General features: G+C 46.8%; 2 protein-coding genes across 4 annotated transcripts; one reads left to right on the forward strand and one right to left on the reverse strand.

Moving 5' to 3' along the window:
• The first annotated feature begins 3,153 nt into the window (after positions 1 to 3,153).
• On the forward strand, positions 3,154 to 13,029 carry LOC125713030 (high mobility group protein HMG-I/HMG-Y-like). 3 transcript variants are annotated; one of them, XM_048983807.1, is made up of 5 exons: positions 3,154 to 3,319; positions 4,781 to 4,905; positions 7,446 to 7,526; positions 8,311 to 8,361; positions 9,174 to 13,029. In XM_048983807.1, the coding sequence occupies exons 2-5, from the start codon at positions 4,795 to 4,797 to the stop codon at positions 9,246 to 9,248; spliced, it is 318 nt and encodes a 105-aa protein (XP_048839764.1). In that variant the 5' UTR covers positions 3,154 to 3,319; positions 4,781 to 4,794; the 3' UTR covers positions 9,249 to 13,029. The 3 variants fall into 3 exon arrangements, with proteins under 3 accessions (XP_048839764.1, XP_048839763.1, XP_048839765.1); XM_048983806.1 differs by lacking the exon at positions 3,154 to 3,319 and adding an exon at positions 3,326 to 3,590; XM_048983808.1 differs by lacking the exon at positions 3,154 to 3,319 and adding an exon at positions 3,630 to 3,756.
• Positions 13,030 to 14,983: 1,954 nt separating this feature from the next.
• Positions 14,984 to 22,867, reverse strand: smim29 (small integral membrane protein 29). Its single transcript, XM_048983810.1, has 5 exons — positions 22,660 to 22,867; positions 21,812 to 22,099; positions 21,471 to 21,496; positions 19,971 to 20,076; positions 14,984 to 16,262 (listed from the first exon to the last, which is right to left on the reverse strand). Exons 2-5 carry the CDS (start codon positions 21,917 to 21,919, stop codon positions 16,194 to 16,196), a joined length of 309 nt encoding a protein of 102 aa, XP_048839767.1. The 5' UTR covers positions 21,920 to 22,099; positions 22,660 to 22,867; the 3' UTR covers positions 14,984 to 16,193.
• Positions 22,868 to 23,228: the final 361 nt, after the last annotated feature.

A 23,228-nucleotide genomic window follows, 5' to 3' on the forward strand; every position in this document is an offset into this window, starting at 1 on the left:
TTGACTGAGATGGACAGAGGTGTGGGCTGCCATTTCTCATAATGGCAGATTCCATCACACCCACCAGTGTGCAAGGTACATGTTTATATGGCAAATCATCATGCTGAAAGATGGACAGTCCAGTTCACAAAAGCCAACACCCTGGTCCATACTTGACCTTTTTTTCTTTCATATGCCACAAAATCTGCACACCAGATAGAGATGGCATCTGCATGCCATCTCCAAATCTATTTCTTGTGTTTTCTGTGATTGCTGTTTCTGGTCAAACTCAGAAAAGTCCCCAGGTCCACGCTGCTCGAGTCTTGTAAGTCATTCTCCACAAGAATAACGGCTAATTAATTATTTAACATTAATTGCAGCACCAATGAACAGTTACTTTGGGGTTTGATTTCAACGCCCGGCACGGTTTGTTTGCATGTCAGCCGTGACCCCGTCACCTGATGTCATTAATGCCCATTTTGTTTGTTTTTTCCACCCTGTCATGGAACACGTATTGTGGGTCGGCACGTGGCTTAGTGTGTTAACACTGCCCGTGACCATAAAGTTGTCAGTTTGAATCCCAGGGTCCGCAGAGTGATGTCACCAGTAGGCCCCTTACTCCTCAATCAGTCCAGGGACTGTCTGACCCTGTTTCTCAAAAACATTATACATTGCTTTTGTATAAAAGGATCTGCCAAATAAATGTCATGTACATTGACAAGGGATTCTGTGGTCGCCGTGGGAAACCGCAAAGCCGCACTCGTGCCTCGCCATCCCCCCACCCCTGTGAGTCAGCGGCCTGCCACGCTTCCGGGCTGGCCTTGGGGTGCCCTGCGGTCAGCGGAACATCTGAATAAATCGCAGCGAGAGGCCCGTCTGGACCTCGCCCTCAAACCGCCCCACATCAGACTTTCCTCCAAATACATTCATAACTGCTTCTTTCAAACCGTGCTACGCTCATTTTTGGATAATCTTATGCTAATAAATAATAATAATGCAGTCAATATCTTCACAATGGTCAGAGCCAGTGACTAGCAAACGCACACATTTTTACCGCTTTCTCCTGAGAGTGTACAGTGATCTCATTGCCGGTAAGAAGGATTAATGGAGTTCTCCCACAGTGGGATTCTGTCAGGTGGCAGGACACTCCGGGCGAAAAAGTCTGGGACTCTCGCTATCTTAAGAGTCCCCCTTTCGAATTGACCAGATCACACCGGGGAGCGAGGGGGAGGGCAGTGAAAAGGTACTCCTCGCTTTTAAACTTTGTTCTGAAACCGAATCAATCCTCAAAGGTGTCAATGCAAAATCATTACCACGACATCTAGCATTCAATGCATCATCGCTGCATTACCTCACACAGTGCATTATGCTGAATACGGCACATTTTCTTAATTCATATGTGATCTATGTAGCAATATATATTAAGACATAGGGGTGAATTCAGCTGTATGGCGACAGTTTTTGCAATTCTATATTGTGATTGCTCCTATCATAAATTAAATAACATAACCCCTAATATGATATATTTTTCAAATCCTCAAGGTGTTTACTTCTTTTAGTGTGGGTCCTTACTTTCAACCCTAATGACATTTTAAACTGACTTCTTTTTTCTTAACCTTAAATATATGTATAAGGTTGCTTGATATTATGCATTAGCTTATAATGATGTGTATGTTTGCTTAATGGATTATTACATCAAAAGATAGGCTTAAGCCCTACAAGCAAGGCTATGGATTAAGTAATTAACTTAAAAAGACAACAACTTTTCTAAAATGTTTCATTCACTTAAAATATTTTGTAGAATTAAATCATCTTTTCATCACTTTATCAACCAACAGTAACCTATATAAATTCATCAACTTATCAATTCACCAAAGCCATCAATTTCTATTTTGTAATAGTGCATTCATCTAGCCCTTTCACCTTGCCTGCAGTTCCTCCTGATTTCTCCACTCTCTCCCTCATTTTGGCTGCTACTCTTGTCTGCAACAGACCTTAAATCATTGAAAAGTCTTACTCTATCTACTTAAAAGTTGGCTGCAGGCTACATCTCTGTGGTTTTGTGCTGACACAGACGCGAGGCCCCTTGTTTTATCAGGTAATATGGATACACTACTGCTAAGCTTCTTTTAAATTGCCTTTTAACATTGTCCAAATTTACCTGAAACGTGTTGTGCCAAATCACCAGACCATGTTTGGTGATTTGGAACACCAAGAAAATGTCCTAATTTAAAAAATATAAATATAATTTCAAAACAATATTTGTTTATTCTGGTACACTATTACATCATACGTTTGTATATTATTTATATATATATCATTCGAATTTGTACCTTTATATTAAAATCAAGCTGACGCATATGCCATCTATTTTACCTCTTGCTTTTTGGGGTCATCTTCCTGTTTGATGCTGACCACAATCCCCCCGCGTGATATCATAAGCAATTATTTAACTTTCGCTATTGCTTCTACAGCAAGGTCTCGCTACCAATGTCTTTGACTTACACTTTCCAGGGCAGAAGTACAATGCCATTTTCTAATGCTATCCCAATATACCTCAATTCACCCTAAGTCTCACATTAAGTATAAGGCTCATTTTGACACTAATGTAATAAAGACGTAACGTGTACAGTATAACCACTTGAATTTAAACATAAACTTCAACAGGAGGAGTAAACACATTAGCCAGCGGGACAAACACTTGTTACTCCGAGTCGCTCGTACGCTTTATTCCTTGACGAATCGAAAATCTTAATTGTAAATCTTAAATCCCGTTTTATCTGTCCACGTCTCCATGTGTCATGTTTAAATGTGTATGTTTATATTCCGCCCATTACTGTTTTTCTGCACTACTACCAGCGAAATACAAGTTGCATGTTAGTGAATGCCCCATGCGTCCTATAGCTGAATATAGATAGGATACTTCGACTTATGACTTGACTCTTATTATTTATAATTATATTGTGACCATGTGGCACAGAAATATCACAGTGACACCAAACTAATGTTTGCGAAATAATAAAAACGTGATTTCAAAGACGCCGTGTATTTAGTATTTTACGGCGTTTCCTCCGGTCAGTCTCTATGCCATTTCAGCCCGCACAACCTTCCAAGGGGCGCCTGCTTACCATATCTCCTCCCCTCTCTTGTTATATTCCCCTCCAGGGAGCCTCCCTAAATTGTCCTAACCCCCTCCCTCCCCAGCCGCCGCTTTTCTTTTTTATTTCTTTCTCTTTCTTTTTTTTTATTTCATTCGGCGGACACCAGTCTCTATTTATAGCCCGGGTTGGAGCGGCTCCAGGACCTGCTGCATTTTTTCTTTCTTTTTCTCTCTCTCTCGGTAATCTGTTTATTTATTCCTCCTATCTCCCTGCTTCCGCGGCGCGTCCCACTTTTATTTATTATTATTTTTTTGCGCTGGAAATTTGGGGTTTAAAGGGACTGCGGGGCAGCGGGGTTGCAGTCACTCCGTCCGGTGCACGGCGCGCGGACAGACAGACTGACGGACGCACGCACGCACGGAGCGGTCTCTAATCTAACCGGAGGACGGGACCAGGGGCTGTGGGTCCGACGCTGCTGCTGTGCGGGTGCGGAACCGGCCGGCCTTCCGTGTAAGTGGACGGGGCGACGCTGCATCTGCACGCCAGTCTTTAAAAGCATGCTCTGCCGGGATCATACGCGCTTTTCCGGGAAGCGACGGCCGGAATCCCCAAACGGTGCGGCACGGAGCGGCGGCAGCGACGTCCCTCCCTCCCCGGCATGGCTCGGCTCGGCTCGGTTCGTCATGGCGGTCTCCAGCCCGGCCGCCAGCCCTGCAGCCGCCTCACAATGCGCACATAACCGGGTGGCGTCCCAGCCGGATTTTTATTATTACTGTTGTTATTGTTATTTTTCGGGTGTTTTGTTACGGGTTTAAATCTCCCTGCTTTCTGGACTTCATGCGGGCGAAACGCCGCTCATCGACGCACGGTCGGCGGCTGTCTCATTCCTCTCTCTCATCCCTCCTTTTCAACTCTCTCCTCTTCCACTCTCTCCCTTCTTTAATCTATTCCTCATCCTCATTTTCCCACTCTTCTCTTTCCTCTTTCATCCCATTTTTACTGTCTCTTCTGGTTTGCTCTCTCCTCTTCCTCTCTTCCCTCTTCTCCTTCTCTCATCCCCCTTTACCTCCTCTTCTTTCACATCCCCTATCCCTTGTCTTCCTCTCATCCCCCTTTCATTTCTTGCTCTGTCAGGTAATAATGTCATAGTAATAATGCAGAGTAGTACTAATCTCAAAGTAATAATCCCAAATAATAATATGGCATAGTAGTAATAATGTCATAGTAATAATTCTGAATAGTAATAATGCAGAACAATAATAATGTCATAGTAATAATGAAGATTAATAATAATGTCATAGTAATAATGCAGATTAATAATAATGTCTTAGTAACAATGCCAAATTATAGTAATGCAAAGTAATAATATCTGCTTGATAATGCAGAGAATAATAATGTCATAGTAATAACTACTTGATAATGCAGGGTAATAATAATACCGTAGAAATAATGCAAAGTAATACTAATGTCACAGTAACACAAAGTAATAATGTAGTAATGTAAAGTAGAGTAATAATAAGGTCATAGTAATTACGTAGAGTAATAATGTTATAGTAAATATGTAGAGTAATAATAAGGGCATAGTAATAATGCAGAGTAATAAGAACGGCGTCTCGTCCGTGTGTGTGCGTGCACGTGCGTGTGTGTGTGTGCGTGTGTGTGCGTGTGCGTGTGCGTGTGTGTGTGTGTCCTCTTCTCAGGATAAACAGGCAGGATGAGTGACTCGGCCAAAGGAAACCAGTCTGTCTCCCCGAAGGGCAAAGACGGGGCGGAGAAGAGGGGGCGTGGCCGACCGAGGAAGCAGCCACCAGTGAAGAGCCGAGAGGTGACTGTCTGTACACAGAACCTGGCGCTGGACCCAGGCTCAGTTTGGTTCAGACCAGTGTCTCTGCAGTAATCAGTGCATGGAAAAGCGTGTCTAACATGCATCTTTTGGTGGAACCTTGTCACTGTCCTCATGGGTGGTCCTCCATCCCCCTCCCCCCTCCGCTGACAAAAGGGCATTTGAGGCGGGCTGACAGGCTCTGCTGGTAAATGCAAAGTGGGGCAATTAACTAATCTGAATTGGGGGGGGATCAGATCCCAGCAGGTGTGCAGGCAGGAGGGGGTTGGGCCGATTTCACAAATGGTCTGTTTAGACAGAGCTAACTGTCGCTGAAAGTAAAAGTGACCCCCAAGCTTAAAATTTTTATTTTTATCCCTATAAAAGTATAAACTGTGAAGTGGACGTTTGGGTCACCCCCAAGTGTTTTTATCTTTCCTGTATTATTACGTAGCTATGGATTTATTTCTGTGATAATCTGCATCACAGTGGTTGCTGGCCAGTGACCCCTGCTTTCCCAGGCTGGCCCCCCAGCTTCGTGTTTCTCCCTGTAAATGGTGTTAAACGTTTCCTTCCTGGCTGCCTTTTGTCCACCCGAGCATGAGCATCCGGTGGTCTAGCAGGTTCTCCATCCAATGTAACACAAGAGCTTTAAACCGGTGGTAGCCTCTTTACTCCTCATCCCGGCGGATGATTGGTTGGTGATAACCAGAACGTGAGGTGCGATTGGTTGGTCCGCATGTCAGTCAATGAGGTCACCACTAGTGTCAGGTTACAGGGTTGCTAACGGCTGCATCTGTAAACAGACCGACTCATAAAGCAGCCGGACAGTCGGATGGCTCCGGACTCCATTGTGTTGTTCCAAGCAGCATTGTAGTAATAGTCATTGAGAAATTAAGTAGAAATGTGATCATTAATGGAGGTGAGTGGGAACTCAAACAGGGGATTTCCCTTGTCTGCTTCTCCATGCTATTTAGACATTAAAGCTTTTCTGGGGATAAGCATGGCTGATCTCCAGCCTTCCTCACTCTCCTTCCTCAGCGTGTCGGCAGTGTGGCCAACAGGCTTTCCCCTCTCCAGCCCCACTGGTTCATCCACTTTCCAACCCTGTCACCGCCATCTACCTGTCATCTTATGGTGTCCATGCAAAAGTTGCCGGGTAATATTGTGAATATAGTTTTGCACGTGGTTCTGACTTCTCAGGGTGGTGGTTTTGGCCAGCGTGGGGCGCTGCAGAAGCTGTGCCACGACATGCTGGGAGTCCGTCTGGGCTCCGGTGGCTGTAGGGAGCTCTCTGTGTCCCACTATCGGCCATTTTTCGCCAGGACACTGAACTCGACTTCATGCCTTTATTCCAGCCTGCTGTTCCCAGCCTGCTGTTCCCAACTTGCTGTTCCCATGGCTCTCGTTTATTTGATGAACAGTGTTACGTTCTGCATAAATCATCCAACAGACTGGACCACTCATGTGTTCCGTCCATGCGCCTGGCAGTCACTGTCTCAGACTATTCTCCTCCTTGTGTTTATTTACGGGCAGGTTTCATCGTTCGGAAAAAGTTTTGCCGCGAAGGTTCTCTGAACCTCAAGGTCCCGCTATAGGTCTTCTGCCCCAACGGTCCCATTGTTCAGGTTTCCTTTCATGTGGGCTGAGGACCTTAACTGTAATCTTAACCTTTGAGCTGGGAGAGTGCTGTGCGGTTGCCATCTCTGTGTTTTGAGGTCCACTGCTTCCTCGTTTAAAGACCGACTCCCATCAGGCTGAAGCTTTTCTCTCCGGGTGACACTCTGAAGCACAGGCAGGACACTTGGGGGGGGGGGGGGGGCTTTCCCAGGGCCATAAGACCTCCTGCAGTTGTCCCAGTTAATGTGACTTGGCATCCCAGCATTGCAGACCACCTGTTTGTCTTAAAGCAGCAGTGGGTGTCACTTGTCCTGACCTTGGGACAGGGACCTCTTTGTCCTGGGACCACATCTTGGGCTCAAAGGCAGTTGCTTGCTGTCAGATGCTGAAAACTTCCTGCCAGCAATCACTGGGACTTCATTTTTTGGGGCGAGGTGGGGTAGCTATTGTGTTCCTGTACATTTTGTCATGACAAGTTAGATCTCCCTCCCATGGTGCATTTTGGATCGGGGGGGGGGGGGGGGGGACTTTTACTCTGAGGCCAGTTTGGTGGGTGGCACCATGCAGGAATCCTGTATGTATTACCCTGGGTCATTCTGAGCCAGTAATTAGCGACTAAAACTGCCCCCCCACACACACACCCTCAAGCTGCAGCTTCTCCAGCCTTTACATCCCCCATGCAGTGTGTAGGACATCTCCCTCTCCCTGTAACCTCAGCTGTCAGGTCATAGGTAGGGGGGTGCTTTGGGAGCTGGTCCTGCCCCCAGTGACCTTGAGTGAACTGCTGGCAGATCAGTGAGCCCCCCCCAGTGAAATGTGAGGACTTCAGTGTGGGAGTGTCTGTTTGGGAGGGTGGGATGGCCCCACCACTCACCTCCGTTTAACTCCCCTAACCCTGCTTGTCTCCCTGTCCTTGTTCCCAGGAGCCCAGTGGGTCACCCACACCGAAGAGGCCCCGGGGCCGACCCAAAGGGAGCAAGAACAAGAGCACCGGCAAGAGCAAAGTAAGCAGGGGCGCAACCCTGTCCGAGATGGGCGGGGGGGGGGGGGTGCAGGCTAGTGTTGGCGGTGGGGGGGGGGGGGTTACACCGCAGCCAGCAGCTGCCATTGCCCCCCCGCCCCCCATTGGGCGTTTCCTGAGCCTAGAAGCAGGTGGCAGGTGTTCAGGAGGAGCAGCTGCAGGGGCCCGACTCGCTGCCCTTCACCAAGGAACCCAGCTAGGGGGGGGGCCCATGCCTGTGCACATTTGTCACTGTGTGTGTATGTGTGTGCGTGCGCGCATCCCTGCCTGTGTGCATCTGTCTGTGTGTGTGAAACTCGAGAGCCACCCTCCCCACTCCTCCCCACCCCACCCCGCCCGCTGCTCACATTTCATTGGGCTGTGTTGGTCAGGTGACCTAAGGGATCCTCCAGTTTCACTTTTTATTTCCCCACTGATGCAAATGGGGGAGGGGGAAATAAACAGCATGTACTAAGCACAGGTGCCCTGCCTACATGCTTGTTTAACAACATCCCCCCACCCCACTTCCCCCGGGAGCCGTTGTCATGGCAATGTGCAGCCCCCGCACTGCAGTGCAGGGCTGGCACAGCGCGCTTTCACATACCCCCACCAGGTGGCCCACGCATGATTTCTGTTGACTCCCCAGATAATAGCCTCTGAACCCGATGCCCTCATGCCATCTGTCTCGTGGCTGAATGTAGGCTCCCCCTAGCGACTGCACTGTGTGTGTGGAGCGGCTGGGGGTGTATGACTCTGACAGTGCTCTTTCCTGTCTTTTTTTTTAACAGAAAACACCAGAATCTACAGGGGCGAAACCCAGAGGGAGACCTAAGAAGGCAGTAAGTGTCACGTTTCCCTGTAAACCTAGTCCTGAAGGTTGGCGTGTGCGGGCTGTGGGACAGTCCGGGCTTGTCCCATGCATGATCCAGCTTATGGGGGTACTCTTTAGTCCTTCCATTGGCTAAATTCTTCCTCCTACCTCCTTCAGTCCTGCAGTGCTGTGTGTGTATGTGGGGGGTGAGGTGGGGGGGTCATTCCTAACAGCAACCACTTAAAAACCCACGTGTTTGGCTGGGTCAGGTGTGAGGAACTACTTCTTCTCTTTGTCACCTGGGAGCAGAAGGAGGGTGGAGTTCACCCCCCGCCAAGCTGAAGCAGGTTTCCCTCCCGGTACCCCCCTGAGGTCACTGTGAATGTTCCTTGCGTGTAGTTGCTGTTACACTCGGCGTAAATTGGCAGCTGACTTGAAGGCGCCACCTGTCGCTTGATGCTTTGACTCCCCCCAGGAAATGACACATTTCGGTTTAGATGTCCTCCTGGAAATGCTTTTCTGGTCTGTTTGGCCGGGCTGCCTTCAACGCCCAGCCCTCGCCCCAAATCCAGGATGCTGTTTCCTTATCCAGAGAATTCCTTCTCCGTGACATGTGGCTTCCATTTCCCGGCTAAGTCCTGCCACTCGGCATGGCGGCCAGGCCCATCCCCTCCCCAGGGCACACCCATCATGCTGACCTCCCCCCATCCCGGAATGGTTCCTGCCCTCTTTGACCTACTCCAATTGGGCTCCCTGGTCCACCCTGCCTCTCCCACAAACACACACAGCAGAGTGGTCTATATGAGCCCCGCTCTCATCTACAGTCTGGCTTGCTTGCAGGAGAAGGAGAAGGAACAGGGTTCGCAGGAGTCATCCGAGGAAGAGGAGGAAGAGGAGGAGGAGGGGGAGCAGTAACCCACCTGGACGCCGCACTACCTCATCACTCAACTTACTGACTTCCTGTCGACCAGAGCTGGACCGCGCCAATAACCTCTCCCCCCCCCCCACCCCCCCGTTTATCTGCAGCAGCACTGGAAACGAAAACTGACCTGAGAGATGATCTATATGTATGTCTATATATCACACAACAAACTGGTGACATCCCATTAGATCTCCTAGTGGGTTTGGGTATTGCAGACGCGCTTTTATACTGGACAAAGGTGAATTTGCCTACATGATTTTTGTTTTTATATCTTTGTGAGGTGTGAAGTGTTATTTCAAGACTCCAGACTGAGTGTAGACGAGTGTATCACCAGGCACGTAGTCATGTAGTAAAGTGACCGGTTTGAAGACCCCCCCCCCCCCCCCCCCCTAAAAAAAAAATTTTTGTAACCAATTAGGCATATAGTCAAATAATTTGAACCCTCCTCAAAAGTTGCTTCAATCCTCCTGGTTGGTAAAATCTACCAAGTGGGACTTATCAGTAGGGTTGCTGTCAAAGTGAAATTTATTCTCTGGCTATAGGTGACACCCCTCCCCCTACACTATTGCGTCAGTGACTGTGGACCTGCAGTTAATAATTAATAATGTTCATATATGATATGTCTTATGCTGCATTTTCTCCATCTCCTCCCCCAGACTGGTGGCTCCATCGCTGGGTGTCGGTAGTTGTTTTGTTTTACTGGGGATGTGGATGCGGAATCCTGACCCTGCACCCTCTGATTCTCCGCACGAGGTTTTGGGTACTGGCAGAGTCTGCCCAGTCTGCAGCTTTGCCCTGAATGTCTCATGAACGCAGGGATTAGAGCAGCCAAACCCAGGTAGTGCTCACTAATGTCCACTCCTGGCTTTTTATTTGTTTGTTTTTTTTGGTGGGGGGGCTTTACTTATCCTATAGCTGTGGGGCCTGACGTACAGGATTCAGTGATACTCATAATTCATAAACCAAAGGGTCCACAGTTCGGAGGGGCTGGGTTCAGTAAACCAGGGGGGGTTCGTGGATCCTGTGGTCTCTTGGTTTCAGCTGTGACCCCTTTCAAGCACTGGGTCTCCTCCTGTCCCCCCAGTCCCATTCTCACCGTGCCGTGCGTGGAAGTGTCACTTGGCCGCATCAGACCGAACAACTGCAATGTGTGTGTAGTGTATTAAGCCGCTTGATAAGGGATGCTGTTGTTCTTTATTTCCTAGCTGTCAGGGAACTCTCGATCACAGCCTGCATGACAGGCCTATCCTCAATCATGCTGCTACTACTCAGTTACTTCCCGGTATACTGCAAACAGGTGGAGCCCTGTTCTCCATACCTCACTTGATGACAGCTTGCTCTGCCTTCCTGTCCCATGTGGTCCTGGTTCCCTGACGTTCCAGGGGAGCTTCTGAACCCCTGGGCTTTCCTCTGTCTCTGGGGTTTTAAGACACTGGTTGTCACCTTTGTGATTTTGGGGATTTTTTTTTTTCCTTCTGTGAAACCACCTACATCAGGGAGATATTAACCTGTCAGCTTCTGCAGATGTGTTTGCTGGTTGTAGTAGTTCTGTGTGTTTTTTTTTCGCACTGAAACGTGTTGTAGTGAAGCCCCGTGCTTAGTCTTCAGACATGCGTGTAGGAGAACCGCACTTGTTTCCCGTAGAAGGGCATGATGCTGTAGTTAAGCTCTGTACTTCATCGGGATACAGGGCTCCCATTCCAAAGTCCCACCCTGCTATCAAAGCACTCCCAAACACTCATGCTAGTCTGAAGGTCAGCACCGGATAAGGGGAGTAACATCTGGGCCATGCCCTGTAAGTCGAGACAACGACGGGCCGGGGACAATACCAGCTAGCTTCTATAAAGGGCTTCATCTTCTCTGGCAGCCTTGTCCTCCTCCATCCTTTGGGTGTTCAGCGCCTCTAGCCGTAGTGACATTCCTTGTATCTTTGTTTTAAAACAATATTTGTTTGATCGCTGAAATGAGCGTAACCTCTCCTGCTCTCGTGATTCCTATGGGACTTGCTGCTGTAGCTAATTAGCCAGATGGAAGAAGCTCTGTTTTCTCGGATGAATGCTTTGGCTGCTCAATGCAAACAGTTCAAAACCTTCTGCTATATTGTACCCAGCCCCCTCACCTTAATGTTTTCCTATTCTACATACTGGCTGTTCTTGTACCATTAAAACATACATACCCATCCCCCATCGTGCCTCATTCAACCCCCAACTACAGTCTCCCTCCAGCCCCGATGACACATCCAAAGACCGATTGCGGTGGCAGCCAGCACAGGCCACTGATGCAGATTCAAGAGTCTCTGACAGGCCGATGGCAGTCGTGACTCAGATCAGATCCCATCTAAGTGCCCCCAACTCCACGAATTACAGCATGCAGAATATGTGCTTAATTTCCGACTGAGCAAATGTATCTCGACTCAGGAATAAGAGGACAGCTTGCATGGCCTGTCCCTCAGATTCAAGAAAGGTTCTTGTCCGCTGTTTTCATTTTGGCGGCTAATGATAACAAGCTTTGGTCTGAAAGATGTTCCTGGACCACTTCATAGTATGGCGAATGTGGGAAGTGGGCAGGATGTTCCTTAGAAACACCCTATGGAGTGCTGTAAGACAGACTGTTCAGATATCTGCAGTCCTATATGCACATTACAGTGAGGTTAGGCAAACTTCTTGGTGTTTGGGGTGGGATCTGCGCATCAGAGCAACTGATTTGGATTCTCCAGACTTCACATGCGGCATCCTCATTGACATCACCGCTGACGCGGGATGAATGCAGGATATGTGCCCTCATTTGTGTTGCACCTACCTCTGGATCATATGACTCATGGATGCTGCTGTTCTGAGATATCTCATCAGCGAATCGTAGCTGATACTCACCTTGTTTTCCTCTATCTGCTTTATGTTTAATTTTTTTCTTCTCGCTGCCAAATGCAGAAGAATTGTACAGACCCACCAGAACACTGTGCTACTAGTCCTGTTCGCAGATGTGACTTCCTGAACTGTTGGACACCGTGTCTACCTGTGATCACTCTTTCTGTCTTGTTGCTTAATATTTGGAGTAGGGGTATTACTGTGGTCAGATAGGAGCATGCCCCTCATATACACACAACTCTTTTAATAAATTCAATATTACAGGACAATTCGAATGAGCCTTTCTTTGTCCTTTCTTTGACCTCCTATGAGTTTTCTCCACAGCTGTCCAAGCTGTGATGAGGTCTTTCAATGCTGTTCTTTGGCCTAAGATTCAAACTCACTACCTCTACCTACATGCTACTCTGACTGTTGGGACACTTTGTCCCAAAGCAACTCATCTCTAGTTCCTACTGCTCCATCCCAGCATAGGGATAATTGTGAGTCCTTCGCTCCTCTGATGGCACTCTACAGGGTTCAGGGATGCTATAACCTTCAAGGTTTTTCATTCCCCCTCAGTCTCTGACTGGTACACCCACCATGCATGAAACTTGAACTAGCAAGGATGATGTCAGGGGGCTGGGAGACCAGCACTGTGTCGGTCAGGTTATGCGCATTGGGATGCAAAACACAATACGTGACAATTAGCAACAAGGCTAATAAAAAAAAAAAAACAAAGGGAAGGGGTAACACCACCCACCTATTGTCAAGGATAAAGCTGCCAATGAAACAGATGGAAACAAGTGTTATTCAGGAGCTGATATTCTGTAACCCATCTCCAAGCCACCACACCATCTGCATCCTGTGATCCATTCATGTCCCGCATTGCTATGCCGTGTGACACTGTCACAAATAAAAATGCCAAGGAATCCAGGAGTTTCCGTTAATCAGGTGCGGCATGAATATGGTCTTGGAGAGTTTATAGCCTGTAAAAGAGAGGCGTGGCCCATGACAGCCAAAGCCCCAGGTGGGGAGGTGGGGGTTCGTTGGGGCAGAAGGCGTTGGGGGAGACTCCAGACTTTCACTATCATACATTGCAAAGTGTAATGTACTTTTAATATCGATGATCTTGGGTTCTCAGTCACCATTCTTGAATAAACTGGCTTATTGATAGATGCCATGAAGGTTGTGTTTCATTCAGAGCGTCAGCCAAACAAATGAAAATCAGCAAGAGCATTAAAGCGGCCAACAGCACAGGCTTGCATCCGTGGTGATCAATGCACAGCCTTTGTGTCCAGTTAGGAGAGTCATTGCATTGTACTGACAGACTAAAAGATAACCACTTACCCGAGAAAACTGCCTGGCAGAATTTCTTCATACATTATGCCCATATTGTACAAATCATGTGCTCAGTATTAGATGGTTGCAGCATGAGGAACTTAACTAGTTTCCTTCATCAGAATCTAGATGTCGAAGACACACATCTTCGTATTGTCCCAGTCCTCCGGAACCGTCAGACAGTCCACATTTTCGCTCCTTCCTACCTGAAACAGATATACTATGTTCTTGATTTTTTTTTGGGTTTGTTCTTCATTGTGAGGTTCAAGTGTGTTCAAGTGTGTTGGGAGCATATGGTCATTTATTTACAAATCTATGGACAGGGTGAATTTAATACGAACTGTCCACAAATTCACAAACGGCTGGCAACCCTGGCTGGGAGGTAGGTAAAATGTGGATTGTCTGGAGGTCCCCAACAATTGGATTGAGAAACAGTGACTTAAGCAAATTAAAAATATAGCAGATTAAAAAAGGTTCGTTCTTGTGATTGTATATATAGCTGTAAAGTAAAAAGAGTGTGTGGAACAGCCGTGCCCTTAAATCGACTGAACCATCTGAACTGCATGAAGAACTAAGGTGTGCTAGACGTGGGAAGAAAATTCACCCACCTATCTGTCCATTCTTCCACCTTGAAAAAGCTTCTGCTGGTGAGTCACCCACTACAAAAGAATATAACAAAATGTTCGTGCCTTTCTAGAATTTCCTGATATCATGTTTGAATGGATCTGTTGACAAAAATACTCTTATTTGCTTACAACAGTTATATTGCCAGCCTGCAATCGTGACATGCCTCATCTGTGACTCATCTGCAATCCTGTCAAATTAACCTTTCCTATGAGAACTATCTGGTGTTACGTTGCTGGTGTTTTACGAGTATTACCTGCTGAACGCAGTACATGGGGTGGGGGAAGTTAGAAGAGTCACATGTTTGGCATCAGTAATTAAACTCTGGTTTTATACGACCCATAAATCTGCAGCGGTCTCGCGCCTGAGCAATCCTGTCTTGTTGAACCCTGATGATTCACTTCCTTGATATTTAACTCCTTTGCTCTGCACCGTGGGAGTCAGAGTTGAGTTTCATTCTCTGCTTATTGTCTTCAGGATTACTCAGCATGAGTTATTCTACTGAAGCAGTTGAACTGTAAATTGAAAGTAAAAGGAAATTCTAGGCTTCAGAGCAAAAGGTTTTCTACAATTTGAAATAAAATTGACAGCTTTCTTGTAGAAAAAGCTATATGTACATGGGGGGAGTACAATGGTGCAGTGATTAGCACTGTTGCCTCACACTTCTGGAACCAGGGTTTGAGTCTCTGCCTTGACTCCATGTGTATGGAGTGTGCATGTTCTCCCCGTGTTGACATGGCTTTTCCCCCCCACAGTCCAAAAACATGCAGAGGCTGATTGGAGTTCCCAAATTGCCCATAGGTGTGCATGTGTGAGTGTGCCCTGCGTTGGGTTGCCACCCAAACCTAGGCTGTTTCCCGCTTGCACCCGTAGCCTCCGGGATAGGCTCCAGCCCCCCAACAACCCTGAATAGGACAAGTGGTTTCAGAGAATGGATGGATGGAGAGAGAGAGAGAGAGATGTATGTATATGTGCATGTATATGTTAATAGACATTTCATTTCAGTTTGTCACTTCTCTGCACACACAATTCATTTCCTTTATGAAGACATATTTTTGTCAGCACAAGCACCATATGTACTGGGATAGACTCCTGAGGGTGTGAAAAGTCCAACTTAATTTTGCGGTTCACTTTTTGTCCATGTCTGTACCACAGCTGCTGCCGGCGTCTTTCCTCATCAAGAGGTCTGCGAGGTTGCTGGCAGAAACCAAAAGGCAGGCATAGCCCGTGAACCTGATCAGGCCTGGCACTGTGCCACACACCCCTTGTTCTGCTGGTCTCACTGGTCCTAATGTAAGCGGAATGCATTTCACATACAATTGTGGCAACGTGGGCGGGAGCATTGGGGGGGGGGGGGGGGGGGGGGGCACGTGCTGCCTGGTATGAATCAGCAGGCTCTGTTTTTGAAGATGACCATCCAGGAGACATTTCCTGACTGGTCGGTATAGTCAAACCACTGGCATTTCCCCTTACCCCTGCCCAACCCCCCGCGGGTACCCGCATGCTCCAAACAGCAAGGGGGGGCAGGACATATTTGGGCCAAAAGTCATGCCTCCCCCAAACACTGCAGCCCCAATGCCACTGGCTCATTCACTTCCTGTCTTGGCATCCATGTACAGAAACAGGCCACACTCCTTTGTCAGGGCCCAGGCTGATGGACATGCCTACCTCCACGCCCTTGCCATTAACCCCCATCGGGGGCTTCATTCCATCAGCCTGTTCGATGGAGTTGTTCCTCCCGCCGGGGGGATTGACCGTGGCTCCAACACTCAGCCACCCGTTGCCATGGTGACCCCACATGAACAGAGGTATGAGGCACGATAGGGCTGAACTGGCTGGTACCATCAGCAGGAATCCCACAGCAACATCATCAATGGAAGGGGAGAAACCCAAACGCAGAGCGTGATGACAAGCCACTTGCTTCTCTGCAGGTGACATAAACATGTTTAAATATTCAGAACAGAGGCACCAGTTTGCAAACTGGAGGCGGGTGGTAGAAGCCCCACTCTTCCATGGCTCAAACGAAATCTCAGAGTCCAGGGAGAAGAGGCCAAGGAACCCAGTGGTGTGGCTGGCTTGGTGGAAGCTCACAGAGCCTGGAAAGCGTGTGGCCCATATCCGTCTCCATATTCTTCATGCCTGAGTATCCTTCATCAGCAGGGGACGACGTTGTTGGTATGTCCTGGCCCAGCCTTGCACCACCTGGACAGGGACGAAGAAAGCTGATCTGTAAAGGTTCATTAAAATTGCATCTATTTTTAAGGGGAAATTATTTGGCACTGTGCATATGATCAGAAGGTTGTAGGTTCAACTCCCAGGGTCAATGTGTGTCACTTTGGATGAATGCATCCGCTAAATAAATAAAAACTGAATTGAATTCCTTTACTGTTACTGTACACAGTACAATGAGATTCAATGTGCAAGTCCTCCATATGAAAAAAAAGATAAAAAAATTTAAAATATAACATAAATAGACTAAATGCACTATATATGCAAACTGTATTTATTTTAACATGTAAATTCAGCTAAAAGCAATAAGATTCACAACCCATCTTCATATGAAACGTGATTTTATGCTGCTTAATTTCATGAATGTCAGTCTGTTTTTCGACGAACTAGAGGCAGCATGCACTCCTTTCTTAGCTTTTTTTTAAAAAAACAAATGGTGTGATAATTTTAAATGTTTCATCCACTCAATTCCCAGCATGCAAAATCATCTTATGCATGTCGCGGTGGACAAAACCCACCATCAGCCACAATGAAGCACCGTGAATCTATATGTTAGCGCACCGCCTCTGAGGTCTCATACTTCCTACAGAGGCACCATGGCAACTGACATCACAGGCCCGAAAGGTGACATCATAGGTATGTTTAATGCTGCATGCCTCCTGCTGGGAAAAACAAAGACTTCCTTAAAAGTACTGAACTCGAATTAGAATTCAACAGTAGGATACTCCAGAGCTATTTTACAAAAACACTGACCTCTGATCAGGGATCAGCAGCACAATAGGCAGTACTCCAAAGCTATCATACAGGAACGCCAGTCAGGATGCACTGATATCAGCCAAATATCATTATCGGCCAGTATTGGCCATCGGTAAATTAACCCCATGCAGTGGCCGATACATATACGTGGTGTCGCATCAATTTTGCTCTGGGTGAACATTGCCCAATCTGGCAACACTGGTTGCACTAACCTGCAGATTTGGAAAAGATCCAATAGATGGCACTAGAGAGAAACAGGTACCTTGCAGACATGTGATTTGTTTGCAAATAAAAGTGAAAGAAAATGTCATTTCAGTTGGAGTATTCCACTGTCTTGGAAAAAGATCGGCGATATGTAGTTTATAAGACATGTTCTAACGATATCTGAAGAGGAGGTACTAAAAGTAGGAATTTTACTACAACAAATCTCAACAGCCACTTGAAAAGCAGACATGTAGGAGTATGCAATGATTTCCTGAAAGCTGATAAAAACAGAAATTAAAAAGCGCAAACCACCACCACCAAGATTCCATCAATAACCATAGCATTTGAGAAATTAAAAAAAAATCCACCCAGACAGCGTCAAAGCTAAAGGGTCTGGCTAGTTCTGCCTGCATGGCACGCGCCCTGCAGCTGGCTGTTCATGATGCCGTTTTGAGCCAGCGCAGCATCTCAGAAGTGGTGGCGACTGGCAGAAAGATCAGACACGTTAAGCACTCTCCCCTTGCCTACTCGCGCCTGCAGGCTGTGCAGACCCAGGTGGGGATGAAACAGCAGGATGTTGCGAATTAGTGGAACAGTACATCTTATATGATTGTCATTTTATATAGTTTCACAGAAATAACTTTTGTTGGCATATATTAGTACAGAAGAATTCTTCTCATTGAACAGGTAGTTGTATAGCAGGCTAAAAAGACTTTTAATGTGTTATGTGAAAGGTATATAAAGATATAATAAATTTCCTTGATTGCATTTGTTGTCATTCAAAGATAAAGTGCTGAAATACTTAAGAATTCAGCTGTTTTTAAAATTGATTTTTTTTTTGTTTCCTTGGCACAAAAGGGGGGGGAAAATAACAACATAAAAAAAATTAACAAAAACAAAAAACATCGGTATCGGCTTTCGGCCCTGAATTGCACAGTCGGTATGTCCCTAATCAGCAGTATAATAAGCTGCGTCTGATTGACTTCCTTTCTGGTTTGAGATCTGAATTCAGAGAGGCCCATGGAAATGGAATCAGGAAGAGTGGGAATTAGCTTCTTATTAACTCATCAAAAGGCTCAGAGTCCAGACAGAGAGGAGGGAGGTGAAAATACTGCACTCTGTTAAACATTAACACTTAATACACATTCAATAAACACCTCCATAGTCCAAAAACCGAAACCATTGTTTATGCAGTCATTATCCATGAGCAACGATAGAATCTCTGGTCACCACGATGCTGAGCTTTGACCTGATCTGCCTTTTAGTCAAGTAGTTCCATTTATGTGCATCATATTGCTGATGCTACCATCTAATGTTCACACTGTGGAACTACAGCTACTAGAATTACACAGTCGTCAGGTTATGAACAAGGCCTGTTCCCTAAGTTTGTCTTTAAGTCAAATTGTTCTAAGTTGGAACAATAATAAAATACATAATTATACAGTAACAATAAAAGCAACTACATACAGTACTGTACTGAACCTCGAGCTGACAAACCTCAGAAGCTGTGCAACGTCTTCCAGGGTGTCATAAAGTAGTGCATGTCTTCATTATTATGAACCATAGTATTTAACTTAATTTTTTTATATAATATGCTTGACTAAAATCGGGTCTCCTAGGCTTTATTTTATCTTGTGATAAAATATCTTAGTTCAACTATGCTCCATTTTTGAGAAGAAAAAATGTGAAAATTATAGCGACTACATATATAAGTGGATAATCAAAAAATTTGAAACCCTTTTTCTGAGTTTCAGAGCCAGCATAGTTACGGTGTTTATAAACTATACGTCCGACCCCTACCGCTTATGCTGCATTAATCAAGACTTAAAATATATACAATAAATTACACCTAAGGCACCAGAGATTATGTCAAGATCAAATTTCCTGAAGACTCATGACTGGAAACCCAAGCCCCAGAGCCAAGACCAGAGACCTCAAAGTTAAGAGCCAAAATGAAAAAGTTTAATGATGTAGAGGCGCAGTAAATATGAGGGAGTGCTACTACAGTCAAGAGGATTAGAAGCCATACGAGATCAGTGGTGATGATTCACTTTATTCTGAAACTTTCTAGGGTGGAAGTTTCAAAGCACTTTCATGTGTGACCCAAACCCAAAAAAAAGTGGTCAGGTGACTACACCGCTGGCAGGTACCTTCCTAAAACCACATCTTAAAGGCAGATCATTTCAATAGGTAACCCATTCCGACAGAATTGACCGTGTGCAGTGGAGATACAGCAATCCCATCCTGCTTGGCTCTGCCCTGAGCTGGACGCTGCAGCTGCTCTGAGGTGCTGGCTCGGCTGGACTGAATCATGAGAGTTCTCAGTGTCCCTCCCGTCCCTGACCTTTGTCAGAAATGTGGCTGTTGCCAAGCAACTTAAAGAATGGTGAGCATTTAACTCCAATAAAGCTTTTCTGTGTCTGGATGGAACAGCACAGAGGAGTAACATGAGCCCAGGGGCAGTGTCTCAAGGCCGAGATCCAAACAAAAACTACCGCGAGCCTCCAGCTGTGGCTGGCACAGTGCCCCCTATAGGCCTCTCTATGCTTGCTGCGTTAGCTATGAAAAAGAAGACAACATATGACAACACTTCCAAAGCAGAAGCGCTGCCTTAAAGAAACCCCAAGCGTCATGAGGATCACCTAAACCAGGATTTAAACCCTCCAAAGAGCACCTCACCCTACCCCACCCTACGCCACAGCATGCCGGCCCGGCCATTACCTTGGTGTCCTCCTCCCTCCACAGCATCTCTTGCTCAGCCTCGTTCAGCTCCTCAGATGGGTCATAGCTGTAGACCGGCAGCAGCTGGTGTCGAAGCCGGTCAATCCTGAAACACACCACAGTCCCGGGTGATGAGAAACGAGGGCCAAACCGAACAAGACACCCTATACGTCAAAACTACATCACGGAGGATCCCACGGAGGAACCACCAGGAACCTCTGACAGGCTGCTCAAATCTATAGGTGAAACCCACGTGAGACAGCGCGAGACTCTGTCCAGGTAACAAACAGGGGGTCAGCAAAGCAGCCCCACCTGACATGCAGCGGCGGTGTTTACCATCACTCAAGCCCATGAATTTATGGGGCCCAAGAGGTTTACACTAAACACTAAGATAACCGCGTTCCTTATTTAGGAGATGCTGAACCAGCATTCTCTGCTAACCAGCTGCCTAGCTAACATCTTCTTACCCTACTCGCTAGATATTTTTTTAGCTTTTGAAACTTCACTGGAGGGAGGGGAAAGTGACTTTTTGAGTGTGGCCCCAGAAACAACAAAAATACACACAAAATGGGGGCACTGGATGAGGTAGACGACCGTCTGAGCAGAATCAGGAGGAAATGAGAAATGGGAAGTGACACTGAACACCTGTTGAGTACAAGTGATAACAAGCTCCCTGCCAGACTGAAACTGGGACTTCCCTGTTTGTTAGTCTGCCTTATGTAATCTGGCATCACATAACTGACATTTATGCAAACTTCCCACTGTTTACTGCAACAACGCACATGTTGTAAAGTAACGCAATGTAGTAAAAAATTACAAATGAAGCGAACTTGACCAGTGTAGCTTGGTCTGACTGCAATTCTTTGTTAACTGCTGGGGTTAGTTTTGTAACCTTAACCGTTTCTGGTAAGTGTGTTAAGATTATGGCAAACTCATTGAGACTCTGTATTACAGCTTATTCCTGTGCCCAAATTAACTATTCCTGCTCTATAAGAACACTAAATGCATTTTAAATGCACTGATATTTTAAACTTATGCTGGTATAATTTCATATAGTGCATAAAACTGTACATAAAACTACCAAATTATTTTATTCTTTTATTTTAGTTTGTTGTTTAGGTGATAATTCCATCAATAGTGGAATATGGGGTTTTTTTATCAGGCTGAATAGACGGATATTTCACTTCTGCTCAAAAACCCTCCTTGCCTTTGTTTTTCTTTATTCTAGCCTTCCGGTCCCAGCGAAAAGACGCCCCAACGACCTCCGGTTAGTAACGAAAATGGCCTACAGCCAGCACCCAGCAGACCTGACCGGGACCGGGACCGGGACCAGTCTCTGAGCCAAAACCGGAGGAACTCCACCCAGCCGGCTCAGCGTACAATGCCGGCTTTAACTCAATAAGGCAAACAGCAGGCGGTCACAGGGCCCGCCCCCCGCGCCCAACAGAAGCTCGCGGGGCAGGCACAGCCCCGCGGCTGGGTCTATTAAAGGAAACCTACCTTCTCTTCTTTCGCAGATACATCACCTGAAACGGGAGGGAGACGTCGTTTAGCTCATTAACTACCACCACACTGCCCCCACAAATTACCACCACAGCAGATTTTACCAGGGTATTTCCCACAAAATCTGTCAAACTAAGTCTAAGTTACCTGATAAAAACATCAGCCGTTATCGGCCTATATATCGATCGCGTCGCCTTGACAATCTCTGATATTAAAAGCAGAGGATTCTGGGAACATTACAGCATAAAGCACCCCGACTGTAACTCCGTCCCTGGAGACCTCATATCTTTGACAGGAGCCCAGTCCCCCCAGCCGCCGCCCCCGGCTCCCCCACCTACCGCAGCCACCGCCATCCCGAGAACAGTGATGAGGACGAAGGGAACCAGCACGTAACTGACGGCCGCATCGCCGTCGATGGGCACCGGGGCCGGGCTCGTGCCGTTCATGTTCACGTGTGTGCGTGCGCGTCTACCGGCAGCACAACTAGGCTCCCGCGTGCGTAGACCGCTTGAGCCTCAGTCTCCTCCTCGGGTTTCTTCCCGGTTGTTTACGGCTCATCCTCGGCTCTCATGTGACCCCCACATGGTCCTTTCGCTAGTCTGTGTGAACTCTGCCTGGGGGAGAGACTGGCGGAGAGGGAGCGGAACAGCTAAGCACTGTCCTAAAACCGCGTTTAAAATCACAACAGAATCATGAAAAATCGAAGCGATTAAACGGGCGTTTAACCAGAGCCCAGCAAAGGATGTATTACATTAATCTCAAACCTGCTGGGTTTTGCGTTGTGACTGCCAGCTCAGCATGGTAATAAACGTAAGACTGCAGGGCGTTTAGAAACGTGACAGAGGCTACTCAGGCTTCGATCATGATGTAATGCCTGTGCTACGGGACGCATAACTGCTAACCCGAGTGAAAACCGAACCGAGATCACTCCGGAGCCGTGCATTGAGCCAAAAAGTGTAAAACCACCGAGCGGCGTACCCCCACGCTTTTACACGCACTCCAATTTAAAGAGCATGCTTTTATATGAATATTAAAATAACACGGAAGCATACGCGTTTCCAGGATCGGACTGGGTTTGGAGCACCAAGGTCCGGATGTCGGATGACAAATGCAGACAAACGTAGTTCTGAATGGCAACGATTTTTATTTCATGCAAAGATAGCCGGGAGAGAGAGAAAAGACTCACCTATATCTGCGGCCAAACAGAAGAGGGAACATCCCTGACAGCGGACGGAATAAAGGCGTGTGGCTGCATGCAGGGACTGGAAGGAAGGTGTGGGTCTGCAGCCAATAGAAAGAGCCTGTCAGCGTTTCATTGTGGCGCTTCGTCGCACGGCCGCTAGGAGGCGATGCAGTCCCACACGTTCGGTCTTCAGTTCCAGGAGAAGTGGCTGTGCACTTCACGTATGGTGTCGGCCCTGAGCGTTCCGGTGCCCTAGCGAGATTTTTTCTTTCTCTTGTTTTTCGTCTTTTATGCCCCCTAATCAAATGGGCCCCCAGGTGATAGCCTATGGCTCCAATAGGGCAGGCCAGCTCTAGCACCTTAAACTCAGAATGTGAAACCTGAATGCTCCAGGAAATAGGAAACCTATTATGGTGATGTGGGATGTTATTTGAATATCACACGCAGGTCCATCATAATCTGCATCCCCGGGTGGTTTACCAGTTGCTCTGCCGCCAACAAAAAAAAACAGCAAGATGATCAACACAGCATCCCCTCCATAGACAACATCTATTTCACCTGTTACCTTTGAT

Source organism: Brienomyrus brachyistius, chromosome 18, assembly GCF_023856365.1.
Source record: "Brienomyrus brachyistius isolate T26 chromosome 18, BBRACH_0.4, whole genome shotgun sequence".
Taxonomy (NCBI): Eukaryota; Metazoa; Chordata; class Actinopteri; order Osteoglossiformes; family Mormyridae; genus Brienomyrus; species Brienomyrus brachyistius.

What these genes read in the sequence shown, in the direction of transcription:
- smim29 (XM_048983810.1), bottom strand. Translation starts at nt 21,919, where the DNA reads ATGAACGGCACGAGCCCGGCCCCGGTGCCCATCGACGGCGATGCGGCC. An exon ending in TCGGGATGGCGGTGGCTGCG is followed by an intron (nt 21,497 to 21,811) that starts GTAGGTGGGGGA and finishes CTCCCGTTTCAG; the next exon opens with GTGATGTATCTGCGAAAGAA. An exon ending in GGAGGGAGGAGGACACCAAG is followed by an intron (nt 16,263 to 19,970) that starts GTAATGGCCGGG and finishes GTCCCTGTCCAG; the next exon opens with GTGGTGCAAGGCTGGGCCAG.
- LOC125713030 (XM_048983807.1), top strand. Translation starts at nt 4,795, where the DNA reads ATGAGTGACTCGGCCAAAGGAAACCAGTCTGTCTCCCCGAAGGGCAAA. An exon ending in AGAGCACCGGCAAGAGCAAA is followed by an intron (nt 7,527 to 8,310) that starts GTAAGCAGGGGC and finishes TTTTTTTAACAG; the next exon opens with AAAACACCAGAATCTACAGG. An exon ending in GAGGGAGACCTAAGAAGGCA is followed by an intron (nt 8,362 to 9,173) that starts GTAAGTGTCACG and finishes GCTTGCTTGCAG; the next exon opens with GAGAAGGAGAAGGAACAGGG.